Source organism: Indicator indicator, chromosome 20 (assembly GCF_027791375.1).
Source record: "Indicator indicator isolate 239-I01 chromosome 20, UM_Iind_1.1, whole genome shotgun sequence".
Classification (NCBI taxonomy): Eukaryota; Metazoa; Chordata; class Aves; order Piciformes; family Indicatoridae; genus Indicator; species Indicator indicator.
The window spans coordinates 10,622,527-10,641,549 of NC_072029.1; the positions used below are offsets into that span (position 1 = coordinate 10,622,527).

General features: G+C 40.5%; 1 protein-coding gene across 1 annotated transcript in view; it reads left to right on the forward strand.

Annotated features, from left to right (window-relative positions):
* Window positions 1-4,383: 4,383 nt before the first annotated feature.
* The window catches only part of ARHGAP12 (Rho GTPase activating protein 12), a 65,824-nt gene continuing 51,184 nt past the window's right edge, over window positions 4,384-19,023 (forward strand). The window contains exon 1 of the mRNA XM_054390000.1: window positions 4,384-5,052. Coding sequence (XP_054245975.1) covers window positions 4,384-5,052 — 669 coding nt within the window. The remainder of the gene's footprint in view (window positions 5,053-19,023) is intronic.

Below are 19,023 nucleotides of genomic sequence, written 5' to 3' on the forward strand. Positions count from 1 at the left end.
GGCATGCTTTTGACCCAGGGCTGAAGTTCTCTCATCAGGGTCTGAGTAGTGGACACACATAAAGCCTGGCTAACGGGAAGCGTTCACATGGAACCCCCTGATGTTAGGTTTGCACACATGTGGTGTGGGCCTGGCCCTGGGGAGAAGCAGAGGGCGGAGCTGACCTCTGCAAACACTCTGGTTTGCCACCACCCTTGCTCAGGCTTCTTGGATGAGTAAGAGATGGGAACGGTTCCCATCGGAAATTGGAGCACAAGTTGAGCCATAGGTGGATACTGGGTGAAAGAGCTGAGCATGGCAGGGTGCTGGGCTGATGCACCCACAGGTGTCCTGTCTCCTAGGACCACATGAATGATCTGCAGAACAGTGGAACGTCTTTGTTTCCACTGGGGGATGTGGCTTAACTTAGTATCAATCAGTATTTTCTTCACCAGCAGAAAGGTATGGCCTGAGTCTCTTTTCTGAGCAAGTTTTCTTAGGTATTTGTTGTCAGTGAGGCCATCAGGTAGTGAGACTTTAAGTGTTAAAACTTACAGGTGTCCTCTATGGAAGGAAAGAATTTTTCATCCTCTAATTAGGGTTCTCCATCCTTCTTACCCAAAGCAGGTGCCATCCAGAAAAAAAATAGCACAGTGAGTTTACGGTGTCAGAGCTGCCATAATGCTTCCTAGCAAAATGGAGTCAATACTGCAAGTGTCAGTACTGTGCATTCACATCTGAATTCTAAGCCCCTTACAGCTGAGGTTTGGTCAAGGCTTCCATGGCTCTTTAACCTGAGTTCCATGAGACAAGACACATGGACCTTTCAAAGGACATTACAGCTGGCTCTGTCCCAGGCTGTGCATAGAGTCCAGGCAATCTGCCTTCTGTGTCACAACTGCATTAAAAAATACTCAAAATTATACTTCGTGCATCTGGATCTGTGAAATCAAGGCCATGGAAGATGTTTGTAGGACTACAGGGTTAATGCTTGTATTTGTTAAATTTACTGCGAGATTTCCTATCTATGCTGTAGGTATCTCTTACTTCTCTGTTGAGGCAGAGAATCAGAGCCTTGCTTGATCCTGATGATGTGATCTGTTTATAAAACTGTTTTAGTGTCCTGGCCAAAAGCAGAACACAGCCTGTCTCTTTTTGATCCTATGTTCAACATTACCAAATATTTGCTATTGACTTGATAATTTTGCAGCTTGGATGAAAGAACAAAAATTGTGCTGCTTATTTTTTTTTTCTTTTCTTTTCTTGGAAAGAGATGAGGCTGCAAAACTGACTTCCAAAGTGGATAGAGCTATTTTTGTAGCTACTGTATTTTATTTAACTTGTAATTCTTAAAATTCTGGGTTTAAAAAACCCAGCAACTTGGTGAACCTGTCTGTCTTGAAAAAAATGACAAGCATACATTCTGAATGAATTGGCAAAAGAGAAATGTGAAGTTCATGCATTTAAACACTTGGTAGCTCTGTGGGAAACTGTAGGCTTGGGTTAATCTTTCTGGTTTCTGGTATTGGAGAAGGAAAAACAGGGTGAGGACTCACTCAACACTCTTTCAGCTTCCAAGGAAGCAGACCTTACAGGTAGATTGTAGCTCAGAAACACTTGCATGGTTCTGGTATGTGACCTTGAAGCCCTGAAAGGGGTTGGTAGCAGCTTTGAGAAGCGTTGGGAGGAGTCAGGTTTAGTAACAAGGAAAAAAGCCATTTGTATGGCCGAGCTTCTGAATCCAGGAAGAGCGTGGGAATGGCTGCAATTTGTTCATTTTAACCTTCTGCTACAGTTGCTAAACAACTGCAGAGCTCCACTTAAAAACACCTATTTATGTAGAACAGCAGGTAAGCAAGTTGTTTTGTGCTGAGACTGTAAATAGACTAGAATGTTGTGAATGTCAGTGTACTATTTTATGGTAGAGAAAGTAAACACCAGAATCCTGACATTCTTTTTTTGCTGCTTTGTGCTCCTACTGTCAGTTCTGTTGTATATGTTGCCATCATTCCTTCTGCCAAGTCCTGGATAAAATTGTAACTCTGACCTTGCAGTTCCATTTGGAGCCTTGCAAAAATGATAGTAGCTTTCAGGTTGCCTGTAGGAAGTGCTTCCTGGAAGTAAAAAGAAGATGGACTGTGGGAGAAAGATACAGTTTAAAGATGGGCACTTCTCTCTTGGTGTCATACTTAGGCTGTCGAGCTGCTTTTTCTTCTGAGTGGTGTGGGAGATATGGTGGGGCTTTTGGTGGTGTTATTTTGTGGTTGGTTTATTTTTTTTTTTTTTTTTTTTTTTTTTTAAGGCTCAGACCAAATAGCAGAAATAGTGAAAGAAAAATTGAAGAACTGTTAGGGGTTGCTGCTTCAGCTCCCCCAGAAGTCCTTTTTAAACTGTTGTTTTTGTCCTCAGCCCCGTTTGGGGCGGCTGAGTTCACTCTGCTTGTGTGCGCCGTGTGGAATTGCATTAGTTCCACTCTGTGGCAGGGTGAGCACTACAGATCCCATCACAAAATCTTAACTTGCAGAGTTGCAAGTTTCTACATAATTTCTCTCATTCATGAAACATGCCCTTTTTTAAAAGATCAATTTGTTAATCCTTACAAGATTAAAATGTGGCAGCATTTTATTTGAATTCTCCTACATTCTGTTTGAATCCTAGAGATCTTCCCCTTTACACACTTTGCTTTTCAAGATGAAGAAATCTTATCTTTCATGTTAATTTACTATGTTGTGTTCACTGTTAAGTTGGTGAGACTTATGCTTAGCCATTGTGACATTGATGCTACATTATTGAATAAAGACAATTTGTAGTTTGTGGGTGTGGATAGAGTGTCAGGATTATAGGATCCTGAAAGTCCATTTTTGATTTTGGTTGGGACAATCCCAAGCACAAATATAGGCTGGTCAAGAAGTGGCTAGAGAAGTCTCAAGGAAAAAGGACTTGGGGGTGCCAACTGATGAAAAACTCAACATGAGCTTGCAATGGTCACTGGCAGCCCAGAAGGCAGCTGTGTGCTGGGCTGCATCAAAAGCAGTGAGAGCAGCAGGACAGGGAGGGGATTCTGCCCCTTTGATCTGCTGAGACCTTACCTGGAGTACTGTGTCTGGTTCTGGTGGCCCTGGCATAAGAGGACATAGAACTGCTGGAGTGGGTCCAGAGGAGGGCCACAAAGATCATCAGAGGGCTGGAGAACCTCCCCTATGGGGACAGGCTGAGAAAGTTGGGGTTGTTCAGCCTAGAGAAAAGAAGGCTCTGGCGAGGCTTTAGAGCAGCCTTCCAGTACCTGATGGGGGCTACAAGAAAACTGGAGAGGGACTTTATACAAGGGCTTGTAGTGATAGGGTGAGAGGGAACAGTATTAAGTTTGTGGAGGGCAGATTTAGACTAGAGATTAGCAAGAAATTTTTTACAGTGAGGGTGGTGAGATAGTAGAATAGGTTGCCCAGGGAGGTTGTGGATGCCCCCTCCTTGGAGGTGTTCAAGGCCAGGTTGGATGAGGCCTTGAGCAACCTGGGCTAGTGGCAGGAATCCTTGCCCATGGCCGGGAGGTTGAAACTGGATGATCTTTAAGGTCCCTTCCAACCTAAACCTTTCTATGAATCTATGAACTAGACGCAGAGGCAATGTGAGCTGCAGCCTCAGCCAGCCTGGGTCTCAAAGCTCCCTGGTCGTTTCCCTCTCCAGTTGGGTGGAGGTTTGCAGGTGCTGTAGGACATGCAGCATGAGCAGACCATGGATTGCCAGCCCATGCTGAACTTGATGGCAGGGGTATAGCTGTGGAAAAATGCTTAAGGGATCTTGTAAGGAATTATGAACATCGCTGAAGGGACTTTTGAACTGAAAGAGGAATCAAAACAAGCAAATAACAACCTTTGTAATATTTTGATTAAAATCAGTGTAGTAGCACAGTTCCAAGAGATTGACTCAAACTAGTTCCCTCCCACAAACCCCCTCGGTGATCAATCAACATTATTTAGTAATGGAAACAACAGGCTTAATGAGTCACTTGATAGCAGGAGGCTTGTGTGAATAGGAGAGTTAAATTGGTGACTAAGTTTTATTACTGAGAATGGTATTTGAAAAATCTTAAATTCTTCAAATACCTAGATGTTAGGATTTTGGTATTTGCTCTCTCTACACAAAGCAACTTGCTTACCTGCTGTTCTATGTGAATAGATGTTTTTAGGTGGTGCTCTGCAGTTGTTAGTAACAATTAATTAGATTGAGTTTGACATAAATTGAATAGGAAGTTATTTTTGAAATTGTTTTTCTCTGAAGCAATTACTTTATTATTATTTTTTTTTCCTTCTTCTTACAGTGCTGATTATTATCAAGAAAATAACACTTCAGAAACAGAATGTGGCTTACCTTTTGCCTGAACAGGTGAAATCTTTTCAATTAGAAATGGCTGATAAAGGTGGGAAGATTCTTCCAGGCCAGTTGTACATTGAAGTGGAGTATGACTACGAGTATGAGGCCAAGGACAAGAAAATTGTGATTAAACAAGGGGAAAAATACATCTTAGTGAAAAAGACTAACGATGATTGGTGGCAAGTCAAAAGAGATGAAAATTCCAAACCCTTCTACGTGCCAGCACAGTATGTGAAGGAAATACCACGCAAAGCGCTGATGCCACCTGTCAAGCAGGCGAGCATGCTGCCAAATAATGCTTTGAAGCTGACACATGGATTACAGAGATCAACAGAAAATGTGAATAAGTCACCAGAACTTTCTAGTTTTGGAAAATCTTCTCCAGTTCAAGTGTCTTGCTTAGTTCGAGATGCCAATCAAAACCTGGGACCGAGCAGTAGCCCTGGTCAAACTCTTGGTTTGAGTCTGGACCTTACCCAAAACAATGGAAAACTTAACAGTGAGTTGCAATCTCCCAAGGTTTCTAATCAGTATAGAACCATCTCCATGGGTCATTTCCCATGTCCAGAGTTCTTGGAAATAGAGAAGACCAGTTTTTTGCATGAACAATCGTGTGATTCAGCAGGAGAAGGCTCAGAAAAAATTCACCAAGATTCAGAGTCTGGAGATGAACTGAGTAGTAGCTCCACAGAACAAGTGCAGGTAAGCTAAAAAAAAAATGTTCCCTGAAGATTTGTGGGGCTTTTATTTCATTTCCTTATTGCCATAATTGCTTGCTGCTGTTTTGAGATTTATTCCTAATAAATTCAGATTGTTTAAGTAGAAATGCCTTATCTCAGCATGAACTGGTTATTGAAGTCTAAACAATTGATGTGTATAGCTCTATTCCTTGATAAACCAGCTTGCTTTGGGGATTAAATTCCATTTGTGTTGTCCTGTGATTGAATGTTGAAGAAATGCTTTTGTTCTGTGTGAAGGTTTTGTGTTGACACTGGATTTGGGTTGTATTTTCTTCCAGAGGAAGGGAACCTACTGCAGTAACTCCTCACTTGGCTTGTTGAAATAATGGTGCCAGTTACTGTCAGTTTTTCCTAAATATGTGTGTACATAGTGTAAGAGCTCTAAATTGATTTATTAGTGGGTTCAATAGTTTAAAAGCAGCACACTTAAGATTTATATGGAGTTTAATTCCTGGCTTGATTATTTTATTTGTAGACTCTTTTGTCATAATAAGTCTGCCTTGACAATTCTTCTTCTCACAACTTTCCTCTGCATTAAAATTCAAAACATGTGAGTTTAATTAGTATGGAAGAATCTCAGGAATGATGTACTCCCACTTCAGGCTAAAACTGAGCATTGATGGCCTTTTTACTTAGTAAAGTGATTTCTTAATTTTTATTTATTTATTTTTTTCCCCAACAGGCCTCCCCCACCCCCACCAAAAGATTAGCACTGACTTAGATAATCAGGTCACTTCTGGTACAGAGTAACCAAGTTAATTAGTCTATTTTAATCCAGGTTTCTTGAACTATGTGTGTGTTTGTGCAGAGACAAAATTATGTATGTGTGTATATAGATATGGTATTCCCTTCCTTTACCTTTTTGTAAGGAGATGTTAAATTATTTTAAAATTCTAAGCTTAAAAGCTCCCTTGTCTTGAACCTTCTGACTCTGTAATGTGAATATATTGTTGCTTGGGTACAAAGTGATCATTACAGTAAATCCCACTTGCTAGCATGTATCCAGGGTACCAAAGGAGCTCACTCCAGCTCACTTATTCAAATAAGAGTTTAGAAATAAGAAGTAAAAATTTTTCAGAGAGCTGTGAATCAGTACTTTGCTAATAAGACACAATTAAGACCAAGTTGCTTAGTTAATGAGTGAGTGTGAGTCTGGAACTGTGTGAGCTTATGTGTATATATATATACTTACTAAGATCCTCAGATTCAGTAGGTGTTTGATATTCTGCTTGACTCTTGGACTTTTGAACTTCAGAGTCCCTCTGGGACTTATGGAACTTCATGCCTCTAATATTTGTATCTTTTATGATGCTTTTATTTTAACTTTCCCCCCCTGCAAATAATACTGAATAACTATTAGTGAATGGAATTTATTTTTCAGTAATTTCTAGCTTAGGCAGTGTGAAGATCGATTAATTTTCTTGCACTTTCTTTACAGCAGTGAACTTGTACACTGTAGTTGAGATGAGCCACTCAGAAAATGGAAGGGTGAAATAATGATTAGGTATTTATTTCAGAAGCATGTGTAGTGGCCAGTCTACTGCCATAGTAATCAATTGCCAAGCAAATTATACAAATACTAGGAAATGCTTAGAAAGGATATCCTGCTTTAAATAGTTCACTATGCTAAAGTTATATCATAAGTGAAGACAGTTCCTCCTACTGCAAGCTAGGAGGTTCTCTTGCCCCTCTACTCTCCCCTGGTGAGACCACACCTGGAATACTGTGTCCAGTTTTGGGCCCCTCAATTCAGGAGGGACAGGGATCTACTGGAAAGAGTCCAGTGGAGAGCTATGAGGGCCATTGTGTCACTTAAACATCTCCTCTGTGAAAAAAGGCTGAGAGACCTGGGCATGTTTTATCTGCAGAGGAGAAGGCTGAGAGGGGATTTGATCAATGTCTATAAATATCTGAGGGGTGAGTGTCAAGGTGAAGGTGCCAGGCTCTTTTTGATGATGTCCAGTGATATTTCAAGGAACAACAGGTACAATCTAGAACACAGGAGGTTCCACCTCAGCATGAGGAGATACTTATTTACAGTGAGGATGACAAAGCCCTGGAGCAGGCTGTCCAGAGAGGTTGTGGAGTCTCCTCTTTGGAGACTTTCAGAACCCGCTTGGATGAGTTCCTGTGTGACCTGCCTTAGGTGATCCTGCTTTGGCAGGGGGGTTGGACTTGATCTCTAGAGGTCCTTTCCAAGCCCTGACATTTTGGGATGGCTATAGTTAGATGTGTTTCCTTCTCTAAAGTAGATGAAATTAATGTTATGTGGGTGCCTTTTGTCAAACAAGAAATATACAGCCCGCTGCTCAGCTTCCACTGGACTTTGTGGCTGCTGATGCTGTAGCACTCGGTCTTTTCACCTTTCCCCCCAAATATAAATAGGCTGTAGCATTGAGTCAAGTATAAGTTTGGATCTGAGTGGGTCAGCTGTGTGCATATTGGTAGTCTTCACTGGGCTGGGGAAGATCTGAAGATGGGAATTTTCACAGTGCTTAAAAAATATGACAAACCCTAAAAATGCTACACTTGGGCTACTTTGGGCTGTGGAAAAAGCAGGGCAGTGTCTGAGTGGTGTTACTGAAGAGCCTGCTGTTGTCAGGGTCCTGGGTGACAAGAAGGCAAATGTTCACTGTGCCCTGCAGTTGTCTTGTTTTAAAACTGTGAAGTAACTTAATTTGCTTGTGCGCAGCCACAAGCTCTTTAGGCACAATGAAAATGTTTGACATTTAGTAGCCATGGGGATTAAAGCAGCAGCAGCAGCACTGATGTCACTGTTAGCTCAGGCTGGGTGCTCAGAGTGCCAGCCTTCTCACTGGAACAGCCTCACGGGTTTTTTCAGAATTCTTTCAATAATGAGCATTGTTTAGCAGAAATCAGCTGTGCAGAAATTAATGGCTCAGAAAGCTGTTTTTTATTGCTCTTTAGTCTGTAGTGAGAACATCAAGTTCCCAGCTTTTATGCACAAACAGGATTTCACTTCACAAGGCCGACTGTGGCTCTCCCTCCCCTGCCTGCTGTGGAGTCCAGTTTTATGCAGTCTGCATTATAATAAACTCTAACCTTCAGGTGCTTTCTCTTGAGTTTGGAAGATTAGAAACTAGACTGACCTCAATAATACCTTTGTGTAGGTGATTTTTTTTGGGGGGAGGGTCGAGGTGATAGCCCACCTTTCAATGTTGTTTTGAAAGTACAAATGTATGGGATGCAGAGGAATGCTTTTGTTAAGAGATTCTTGAAAGAGATGGTTATGTATTCTCTGTAGGTTGTTCTCCTCTTTCCCAGTAACGAAGTGCAGGTTCTGCAGCTGTACAGTGTCAAGCTTGCTGCTGTGGAAATACTGGAAGAGCTAGAGTCTCCAAAGTGCTGCACAAAGGAAGGATTTCTTTAGTATTATATGAAATGAAGGGGATAGAGAAGTGACAGTGTGAGCAGGAGAATTTGCTAATGAAGATGCAAGCAAATGAGTGGTCGAGAGAAAAGATCAGAATTGGGTAATGAATATTCTTGATGTGCTACACAAAGAAATTCCAACTATTGAGTGCAGCTCTGCTGCATGAGACATTGTAAGAATTAGATGTTAGTTCATGGATTTGAACTGTAGGAAGGCTGCAGCTAATTAGAGGAACTAGGGCTTGAATGGAAACAAGCTTCAATTTAATCAGATTTAAATCTCGTGTGGAGACTATAACTGCAGGCAGAATTGGAATTGAAAGAAATGGTTCAGGACTGCACAGCTGGGCATAAGAGTCTCTGACAGGGTGGTGGTGCTTAAAACTGGTAGAGTCATTGAAATTCAATAACAATTTAGGAAAATGGTGTCTGTGTCCTCATCCCACAGGAAGGGCAGAAAGTAACACCCAGGGATAAGAGGAAAAGTTGAAGAGGAGAATTCTATAGCAGAAATAGTTGAAAGAAGCAGATGGGAGGTCCCAGCAGCATGCAGGAGAGCCCTGAGTGAAAAAATTATGATGTGTTCAGGCATGTCTAAAGAGGAAAGAAAAGTTGATGCAAAAAAGGAAGACATTTAGCAGTGGAGCTCTGGGCAGTGTTTGCAGGTAAAATCTACTAGCAAGTTTTGAGAGAGAAGGCGTGCAGACAGGCTAAGAGTTGGGTAGCTTCAGAGATCATGTCAATGGTGAGATGTTATCTTTGAGGGTGATACTTTGAAATAAAATCATGGCAGACAGAAATTAAAATCTTACTTTTAGCAATGCTAATGCATAACCTGCGTGAAAGAATGTCTCTGATGAGTGTTGCCTCCTCTTCTGTCATAGGAGACATAGAATATATGTAGGAGTAAAACCCATGCACTGCCTTCGTGCTGCTTTTTATGCTTATTAAAAGTTACTTCTAGTAGCAGGTTGGTTTTAATCATTATAAATACAGGCAGTGACCTATTTGCAAAGATTGTTCTGTCTTTCATCCTCTTTTACTAATTGACTATTGCATAAACTGAAGCACTAAAGGGGATTATCACTAGGAGGACTGTGTTGCTTTAATTCTGTGTAGTCAAGATCTTGCAAAGAGATCTTCCTGTCTTACCTTTGCAGTTTCTGTGGGGTTGCTGTAAATTTTTTTAATTCAGAAAACATTTTTTTTTTTTTCCCCCTTTTTGGTGTTTTCTGTAGACGATGTCAGAGCACATCTTCTGGAGAACTTAGCATTCTTGGTTTTGTCACTTAGTTGAAAGACTGGTGGCAGTTCATTAGTGTTAGGCTGCCTTATTGGTCTAGCATTAAATCTTTAACTCTGGTCTATCATGTGGTCTAACATTAAATCTTTAAATCTGGGGCCCAGAATTTATTTTCTTCTATTATAAGAAACTTTATGCTACTTTTTACTTCATTCATTTGCCCAAGGAATTAATAACTTGACAGTATGAAGGAAGCACACAATATATATGTTTCTTCTCTAACCAAACTGAGTATGTTTACACATTCATGGCACATATAATGTAGTATTTCAACTTACATTTTTGAGCACCATCTATTTAATGCCTCAACTCCTTAAAACCAACGTTTAGAATGATGTTAAATGTTGAAATATGCCCACTATCAATGAGGTGAAGAAGAACTTTCAATAAGGAACCAAAAGCTTTGTGATGTAAGGAATTTTGTAAATGAATGTGGAGGGTTGGTTTTTTTTTTTTTTCTTCTTTTTTTTTTTCTTTTCCATAATTCCAGTAATTGCTGATAGAACTTTGTAAATCGCTTGAAATGTTTTCTAAGTTACGTCAGTAACTGAATGTTTTCTGTGCAGGACCTTGAAGGAATAGTTTTCAGGCTTCTTTTTTTTTTCCCTACTCAGTGACAAAAGGCCAGTATCTGTCTGTCTGTCTAGCTATCTATCTGGAGCAGGTTTCCCAGGGAGGTGGTAGAAACCTCATCCCTGGAGGTTGTTAAGGCCAGGCTGGATGTGGCTCTGAGCAACCTGATCTAGTGTGAGATGTCCCTGCCCATGGCAGAGGGGTTGGAAATAGATGGTCCTTGAGGTCCCTTCCAACCAATTCTATGATTCTATCAAGTTTTGCTTTAGTGTTGCTGCTTGTGATAGCTCTAAGTGTTGCTAACATGTCAGTCAGCTAGCAGATCGTTGTCCCTCTCTGTCCTACTGAGAAATTCTGCATTTAGGTGCCCTAAAATAAGGATACACTATGGCCCACTAACACTGCCTACAGCCTGTATGCTTCTCTGAGCTTTCCTGCTGCAGATCAAACTGACCTTAAAAAAACCTCACAAAACAAACACAAGTTGTTATCTGTGTGAGGCAACTGTTGGAAAATCATAACCTGGGAGACGAGTTGGTTGTAGCTGACTGGCTTGTGCTAATAAGTGGTGTCTGAATGCTCAGACCCACTTGGTACGTGCAGTTTTGTGTTGTGCTTTCAGAATTGGAAAAAAAAAAACATCTAGAGCACTGTTAGAATTCCTCAGGTGCCAACAGTCTTCTGATTTTTCACCCCTGTTTACCTTAATTTCATGCATAAAGTGATAAAGTGGAACTTCTAAGACATCAACTCACATTAGCAAACCTCTGCCTTTCATCCTGGTAGAACTACTAACTGGCTCAAATGAAGCTGAAGCGGCAGTGCTTAAGGAGTAAGAGTCATAATATAGAATTAATTTATTTTTAATTTTTAAAAAAATATTTTTTACCACCTAGAAAAATTTCATTTCTAATGTGCAATGTAAGGTTTGGTGCCTGTGGTCCAACCTGCCTTTTCTTTTGAAGTAGTCCAAAATACCACCACTCTCAGCAGGGGTGATGGATGGCAGAATCTTTGGGGATGGTGGAACAAATGCTGAAAGAGAAAAGCAGGCTAGGAGAAGGACTGGGTGTTTTGTCTGACTGCTGCCTGCACTGAAAGCAGCTGGAGATACTGGGGACTTCCTTGTTCTCCACTGGCACTGCTTCTGTCGCTTTTAAGTCCGGGAACCTCCAGACACAGAACAAACTTAAATTGCTTTGTACTAAACAAAACCCCATTTGAGAATATTAGATCCTATCTTGTTTTTGCACATAACTGAATATAAACAATTGCATTTGATGTGTCTTTACCTAGTTATTGTCTAGGCGGTTGTTTAATGTTGCAGTGCCTGCCTATGGAGTACATGTGCTGTTATTTTGTAGAATTCAAAGTATCATTTGTTTCACAGCGCTGTGACAAAACGATGGGGAACATATGACTGGGTACAATAAAATGCAGAACACTTCTTTTTCTTTTTCCTTTTTTTTTTTTTTTTTTTTTTTCCCAGGCAGCTCTCTCTGGAATGGTAGACATTTGTGCTTTATAAAAAGGAAAGTAAAATCTATGCATATCTAGTCCCCAGACAGCTGATACTTCTCTGACGTGCCTTACCAGATAGGTTTGGTTTAAAAAGCATGGAGAGAAACGGGTTTTGCTCTTATGTGGGGTTTGTCCCCATGCTAAAGAACAGTGCTTTTGGACAAAACAGGCTTTCAGGATAGGATCAATTGAAGATTTTTCAAAATACTTTTGTGATGGTGAGTAATTGGGTGACATAGTTTTAGCGAATTCTTGGCAATTTTGAATTTAGTCTATTTTAATGTGGTGTCTGAGCTAGTTCTTGGGAAAGACAGTAACTTTTTAGTAGAATGTTTTATGGAAGTGCTAGGTTAAGGCAGAGGAGCCATTAAACAAGAAGAGAGAATGTCAGGGGTAGGAAACAGAGCAAAAAAAAAAAATGCAGAACTTAATTCTGTGGTATTTCTGTATTTTTAAATAGCGTGCAGTTACAGGTCTGCCTCTTCCTGATGAGAAGCTAGTAGTGCTGAAAATAGCATAAAGAGGTGAAAAGTATGAGCAGAACTATGGAATAGCTCCTATGTGGAGGCTTTCCACAAACCTTACATGGTAGTTGGTGCACATTTAGTATTCCATATGGAGGAATCCTGAGTTTCAAGTTGGTATTGCAATTATTGATGCTGAAATAGCTGAGAGATTGTTGAGAAGTAAAGGACATATTTTGTGGGGTTTTATTTTCCTTTTCTTTCAACAGTTCTTATCTGCTTGCCCTCTCATTTCTTTTGTAAACTCCTTAGAGCTTGTGTACAACAATGCTCCAAAAACTGGCATAGATGTTTGGAGTCTATGTTTTAATTTATTCTAATTCTCTGTCTGATAAAACATTTTTGTAAATGAAAGCCAAAAGTGGAGGAACTGTCTGAATGAACCAAGCTTATTGTTTGTTGGGTTTTGATGTTACATTATCTAACTTAAACTCTGTAGTAAAATTCATGATTAGAACTCCTGGCTTCTGTCTTGAACCTGAAATTGCATATTGTGTTTTGAATTTTATTTCCATGGTTTGAAGTGCTCCTTGTTTTTAACAGCTTGCCTGGGGCTTCAAGGTGATCTTTGGATCATCTAGTTAAATCAAGTAGCTTCCTTGTGTTCTCTTTAAATGTAGTGTTGAAGCACAGAGTTTGATGTATGTTTTCCAGTGGTTGTTGCTGTCTTTCTCTTGCTTTTGTGGATTATCACCCAACTGAGTCATTTGCTGCTCCAGTCACCACCTGGTTCTACAAATATTTATTGCCAGTACAGCACTGCAATGGAGTGGTGTTGGCTTAAGCTGTATTGTGATCAAGTGTACCAATAGCCCATACTTAGTCCTTTATTTGTGATCAGGTGTACCAACAGCCCATACTTAGTCCTTTATTTGTGATCAGGTGTACCAACAGCCCATACTTAGTCCTTTATTTGTGATCAGGTGTACCAACAGCCCATAGTTAGTCCTTTATTGCAACTCAATAAGTCATAAATAGTTCAGTGTGAAATCTGGACTGGAGGACATGCTTGCCTTTTTCATGTCATTGATGTGATGGGACTTCAGCAACTGCTGTGTAAGGAAACACAACGTACTGTGTCTGATAAAACTCCAAAATACTCTTAAACTTTCCGGGTCTCAACTAATTCTTCAACTTGCCTAATCATGTTGTATAGAGATTTCTTTTCTAGACAGCTTGATGGATTTTGTTTAGAAGTGCTTCATGCTACAACAGGAACCTTATACCACGTTGCACATAACTACTGTTTGTTCTTTAAGTCTTTTAGAAGAGGCTTTATCCTGTGGTAAAGTGTTGAAGCACTAAATAGAGGTTGTTGAGTGGCTTTGATTTGACTGCTTTTCCTGTTGAATAAAGTTCCTTTCTCCCCTGTTGCTGCCAATGATCTGTCAACATATCAATTCCTGGTTATCTACAGCCATCTTTAAGAGCTAATAGGTGGCTGTCATGCATAACTGCATTGTGCTTTAGAAATATTTATGGGTGTAGGTATAGACATCTATATAATTATATAAATCAAATATATAAAGATATAAAAAAATTCAGGGACTGCTATTTTGTTTCTTGATAGCACCTTGATTTGCATCTTATATTCTGCAGCTACCCACCTTAAACTCCTTCACAAAAGGTTTTTGAGATGTACTCATCAATATTACCTTTTTAAATCTTTCAAGTAACTCCGTGTGTCCTGGCTGTGTCTCTGCCCTCTCTCCCATGTGCTGCACTCTAAATTCTAATGGGCACCTTCGTGCTGCCCTAAGGCCTTGTACTTCTCATGCCATAATGTGTGTTACTCCCTAGTGCTCACGACCTCAGGCTATGCCAGAGGATTTCCTTGCTTCCTCCCAGGTGTGCAATTCACAGCCGGGCTCTGTGGCGGCTTTGCTTTAGGTGGGGAGCTGGGGATGAGCTCTTAGAATCATTGAATCAAGAAGGTTGGAAGATACCTCAAGGATCATCGAGTCCAACCTGTCACCCTAAACCTCATGACTATCTAAACCATGGCACCAAGTGCCACGTCCAATCCCCTCTTGAACGCCTCCAGGGATGGTGACTCCACCACCTCCCTGGGCAGCACATTCCAATGGCCAACCACTCTCTCTGTGAAGAACTTTCTCCTCACCTCCAGCCTAAACCTCCCCTGGCACAACTTGAGACTGTGTCCTCTTGTTCTGCTGCTGGTTGCCTGGAAGAAGAGACCAACCCCCTCCTGGCTACAACCTCCCTTCAGGTAGTTGTAGACAGCAATGAGGTCTCCCCTGAGCCTCCTCTTCTCCAGGCTAAACAGTCCCAGCTCCCTCAGCCTCTCCTCATAGGGCTTGTGCTCAAAGCCTCTCACCAGCCTCGCTGCCCCTCTCTGGACATGCTCCAGCAATTCAACATCTTTCTTGGAGAAGAGGCAGCGTGGCCTTGCCCAGCTGTCATGCGGCATTGTCCTTCCGACCCTTTGCTCATCTCTCATTCACTTGCTGAGCTCAGCCACTCGTGTCTGTGCCCGGGGCACATCCTAATCGATTGTGTTCTTCATGTGACTGCCTGAGGAAAGAGGATGTTTAGGGTGAGGGAAGTAAAACAGCAGAAACTGATTTTGTTGTTGTTGTTGTTGTTCCATGATCTTCTAACTAGGAGAGACCTGTCTCAGTTCCTTCTCTTCCCAAGTTTGACAGCATTTGTTCCTATAGGCTCCAAGGTGTAAATTTTCCTTTGAGTTGTACTTTCCAGGTAGCTGTGTATGTAAAAGTGGTATTACATCCTTCTTTGCTGTTTCTTATGACCTAAGTTGCTATTGTGACCCTCAGCAGAGCTCAAAATATAATTCCTTTTAGTTAGATTTTTTTTTTTTTGTGGAAAACCATGAAAAGCTGAATCTCAAGTTCTTTGCTAAAATCTAGCTCTGTCCTCTTTGATTTCCTTGCTTTATAAAGTTCTAAAGCCTCTGCAGATTTTGTCCAAACTCAGTGTGAGGATGCCCCATGCAGCATTTGTGAGGGCTGTGATCATGACTGCTTTCTAGCTGCTGTGTGGCTTTGACATGCTGTTTATTAAAAAAACATGAACAATTAGTAGGTAAGAAGACATTACACTGATAGTTTATTTCCTTGCAGTTGATTTTCTGAGGGAAGTTTTTCACTGTAGCTTCAAGGGCTGTGTTTAAATCCTGTGTCCATAGGTGGTCTTTGAAATTTTGTGTTTATCTTGCTCTCACTTCATCTGCTCCCAGTGGCTCCTTACTGCCTGTCCAGAAAATGCTGCTTTGCTTCGATGTGTATGAAGTTAAACTGTGATTTGAGCACTGAGGACGAGGCTGTGTTGTTGTCTTTGGTATGTCTGGATCTGGGTTTGAGTGCAGCCTCAGACTTGTTGTAAAGTAAATAAAATTCCACAGATACTAGATCTCTTTGTATCTTCTTAACTATCATCTTAAACCCCAACTTTCGTAATATCTAATTTTTTAATGACATGATAGTTGCAGACTTATTTTAACATTTATTTTAACATTGAAACACAAAATTAAGTGCCTGAAGTATACTTATTTACTCTGGATACTGAATTGCAGAAATAGCTGTTCTTAAAAGTAAAATAAATTCTTGCTAGTGTAAGGAAAATAAAGGGGAAGAAAGAGTGCAGAAATGCATGCCTGGGTGTTTCATGCTTTCTGCCCTGAAACTGGGTGCCAACAAACTGTCTGCAAGTAGAGAGAAACAGGCTAAGAAATACAGTCCAAGAACAAGTATGTCTATTTTCAGTTGTTGTAAGGGGCAGGAGGGGAAGATGCAACCTGGTAGAGATTCCCATGAGAATTTTGTGGCTTTGCTTAGTTCTGCTGTGCACAGTACGTGTAGCCTATTGCTGAGTAGTTCTGAGATTCTGAGATGGTCTTTAAGAGTGTAATTTTGTACTTGCCTTGAACATTTTAAAACACCTTCAGAAGTCACATAAAAACCCCAAAACTCAGTTCTTTGAAGTTAGGCACAGTGGGTTAGATGTATTTCTAAAAATATTCATCCTACCATTCAGGACATTTTGGCAAAAAGGGAATCATGAAGTTAAAATGTGAGTGGCTGCAGCCTATTCTAGCTCAGTTAAAAGTTGAGAATTAATATCTTAGAAGCACCATGGCATAATTACTTACAGGTTTTGGGGTTTTTTGTGTGTGGTCTTAAACAGCTACTAAAGGAAATATTCCTACTCTGCTCAAATTCTGAAATAACTCTGATGTGGATGTGCCAACTACTAACCCTTTGTTCAGCCTATTGTGTCCTTTAAAGCAGAATTTTAAACTGTAGTCTTGACTTGAAGATGTTGTGCATGTGTTTTGTCTGATGACTTTGCTTTCTAATTTATCCTTCATCACCAGAAAAAGATGTTATGCACCATGTAGGTGTTCTTTGCCATAAGTCATTAGAGTATGAGCTTGAGGGGGTTCAAGCAGCCCTGCAAAACTGCAAAGTTTTGGCTGTGCCAAAGCACATGTTATGAAATTGGAAAGACTTGTGAGTTTTTGTCTTAGTTGTTTATATCTCTCTCCCCTCTCATATGAATGATAGATTCTAATATATGTGAGATTCTTATGGTTTGTTGTCCTGGGCTAACACAGGCCACTCACAAGCCCCAATCTCTCCCTATGCAGATGGGAGGGAAAGTAACACAAAAAATCCACCTCTGTGTTTTACTGGAAATGATCCAATGCACGATTACCTTAGCCTGTTTGCAGGAAAGTGCAGCAAAATGCAGAAGCAGCAGCAGAATTTAGTAATAAAAGTAGTCTGTCCCCCTGTAAGCATGCAGAAACCCACCCAGTGGAAAAGCCCAACAGCCCCAAAACTGGAAACTGGAAGCAGCAACTGGCACAGGAAGCCTCTGAACTACGAGCCCCATGATACTTTTCTCTAGCCAGCACTTTCATTTTGAAGCTGGTGTGACTGCAGCATTGTTCTGAACATCAGCAGCAGATGTAACCCAACCCATGACATTTGCTCAGAAACCTTAACATGCAAACTGAGCAGCCAAGTAGGTAGAGTGGAGATGACAAATACATAAACAAACAGCTTCTGGTCCTCTTATGAGCCCAACTTATAATGGGAATTTAGTTTTAAAATGCTTTTCCAGTGGATCTTCTGTGAACTTCATTTCTGTAAGTGCCAAAATCAGAGAGCTTTTAAGCACAAAGCTCATCTAAAAGATTGAAATATGAGGAATATATTTATTTTAATGCCAAACATTTTTTTTCCCTCTGCTACTTTTAAGGTTTGTTTGCTTTAGGCAGGTTGGTGAAATCTCCCATCCTAAGGTACTGGGAAACAATAAGGATGCTAAAGAAATCCAGTATCCTAAATATCAGACTCCTTTGCGAGTTAAACTGCAATCTGTACTCCAAGTTGTTGTGCAGTGACTTTGTCTTGCACCTTGTGCAAAATTTTGCTGTTATTGCACCCACTAATTATATTCAGTGTTAGACAATAAACATGTGAGAGAATAATGGATCTGAATGCAGATTTAGGAAAGGACAATCCAGTACAGAGACTGACGTTTTTTGAAGACAAGAAAGCCTGATCTATTCATTGCTGGTTGAGACCTGCCAGGTGAAAATGAATTTTGATGTTAAAACAACGAAATTTTAGATAATCTATTTTGATAATGAGCTAAATGCATGAGTGGGAACGTAGCATCTTATTTTAATGTAAGCATTTAGAAGATTGTTAGTTGAAATTGTGTTTACATATGTGAAAAAAATTTATTAATAATGTGTGAAATTTGCTTTTGTATCATCTGTAAACTTCTGTGATGCTTGAGGGAAGGTTTGTGTTGAGACAGTTTGTTTCCACAGGCTTCTATCAAAAACATCAAATAGCTTCTTGTTCCTAATCCTTTTCTAGTTGGGAGATCTTTTCATATTAATTTACTCTGCTAAGCATCTCAATAAAGGCATGCTTTATGACAAGAGTGCCTGGTTTTTAAATGGACATTTGGAGCTTCTTGCTGCCAGTAGATCCATTTTGCTATGGTTTGCTAGTGTGCCCCAAAGCTCTGTACAGCCTTGGTGAAGGGTGGTATAGAACTTCAGCTTCTGCTCAACATAGATATTCTGTGTGCTAAAATGTGAAGTATGCAGATGTGCTCTTAGCAGAGGTTAGCATTTTATCATCTTCCTGTAACTCATCCTGCCTTTCTCTGGGAGGAATGATGGCTGCAAGGCTTGTCCTACCTTGAGGCTTTGTTGCAGGTTTTGTTAAGGTTGCTGTACTGTCACCATGCAGATTGTTTGCACATCCTCTGATCCCCCATTTCAATGGCAATCTAAAAAGCACAGCTATTAATACTTCCAGTAGGTGTAGTTTAGAAGATGCAGCTAATCATCCTCTGTGCTCCAGATTGCTCTTGTGAAAACAAAAGCGTTCAGAGTGATGTTAGCCTAAAGCCTATGCAGGTATTTAAAGTTTCCCAATAAGCTTTATATTTTTAGTGCAGCTGTTGTACTAGATGTGACTGAACAGCAAGGTCTTAACAGTCAACAAGCAGAATAAGCTCTGTTTGTTGACAGCAGTGCTACAGAAAGCTGTCTGGGCAGCTGGCTGATCAGCTTGCAGCACTGCTGCTTTACAGACCGTTGTGAGACCTG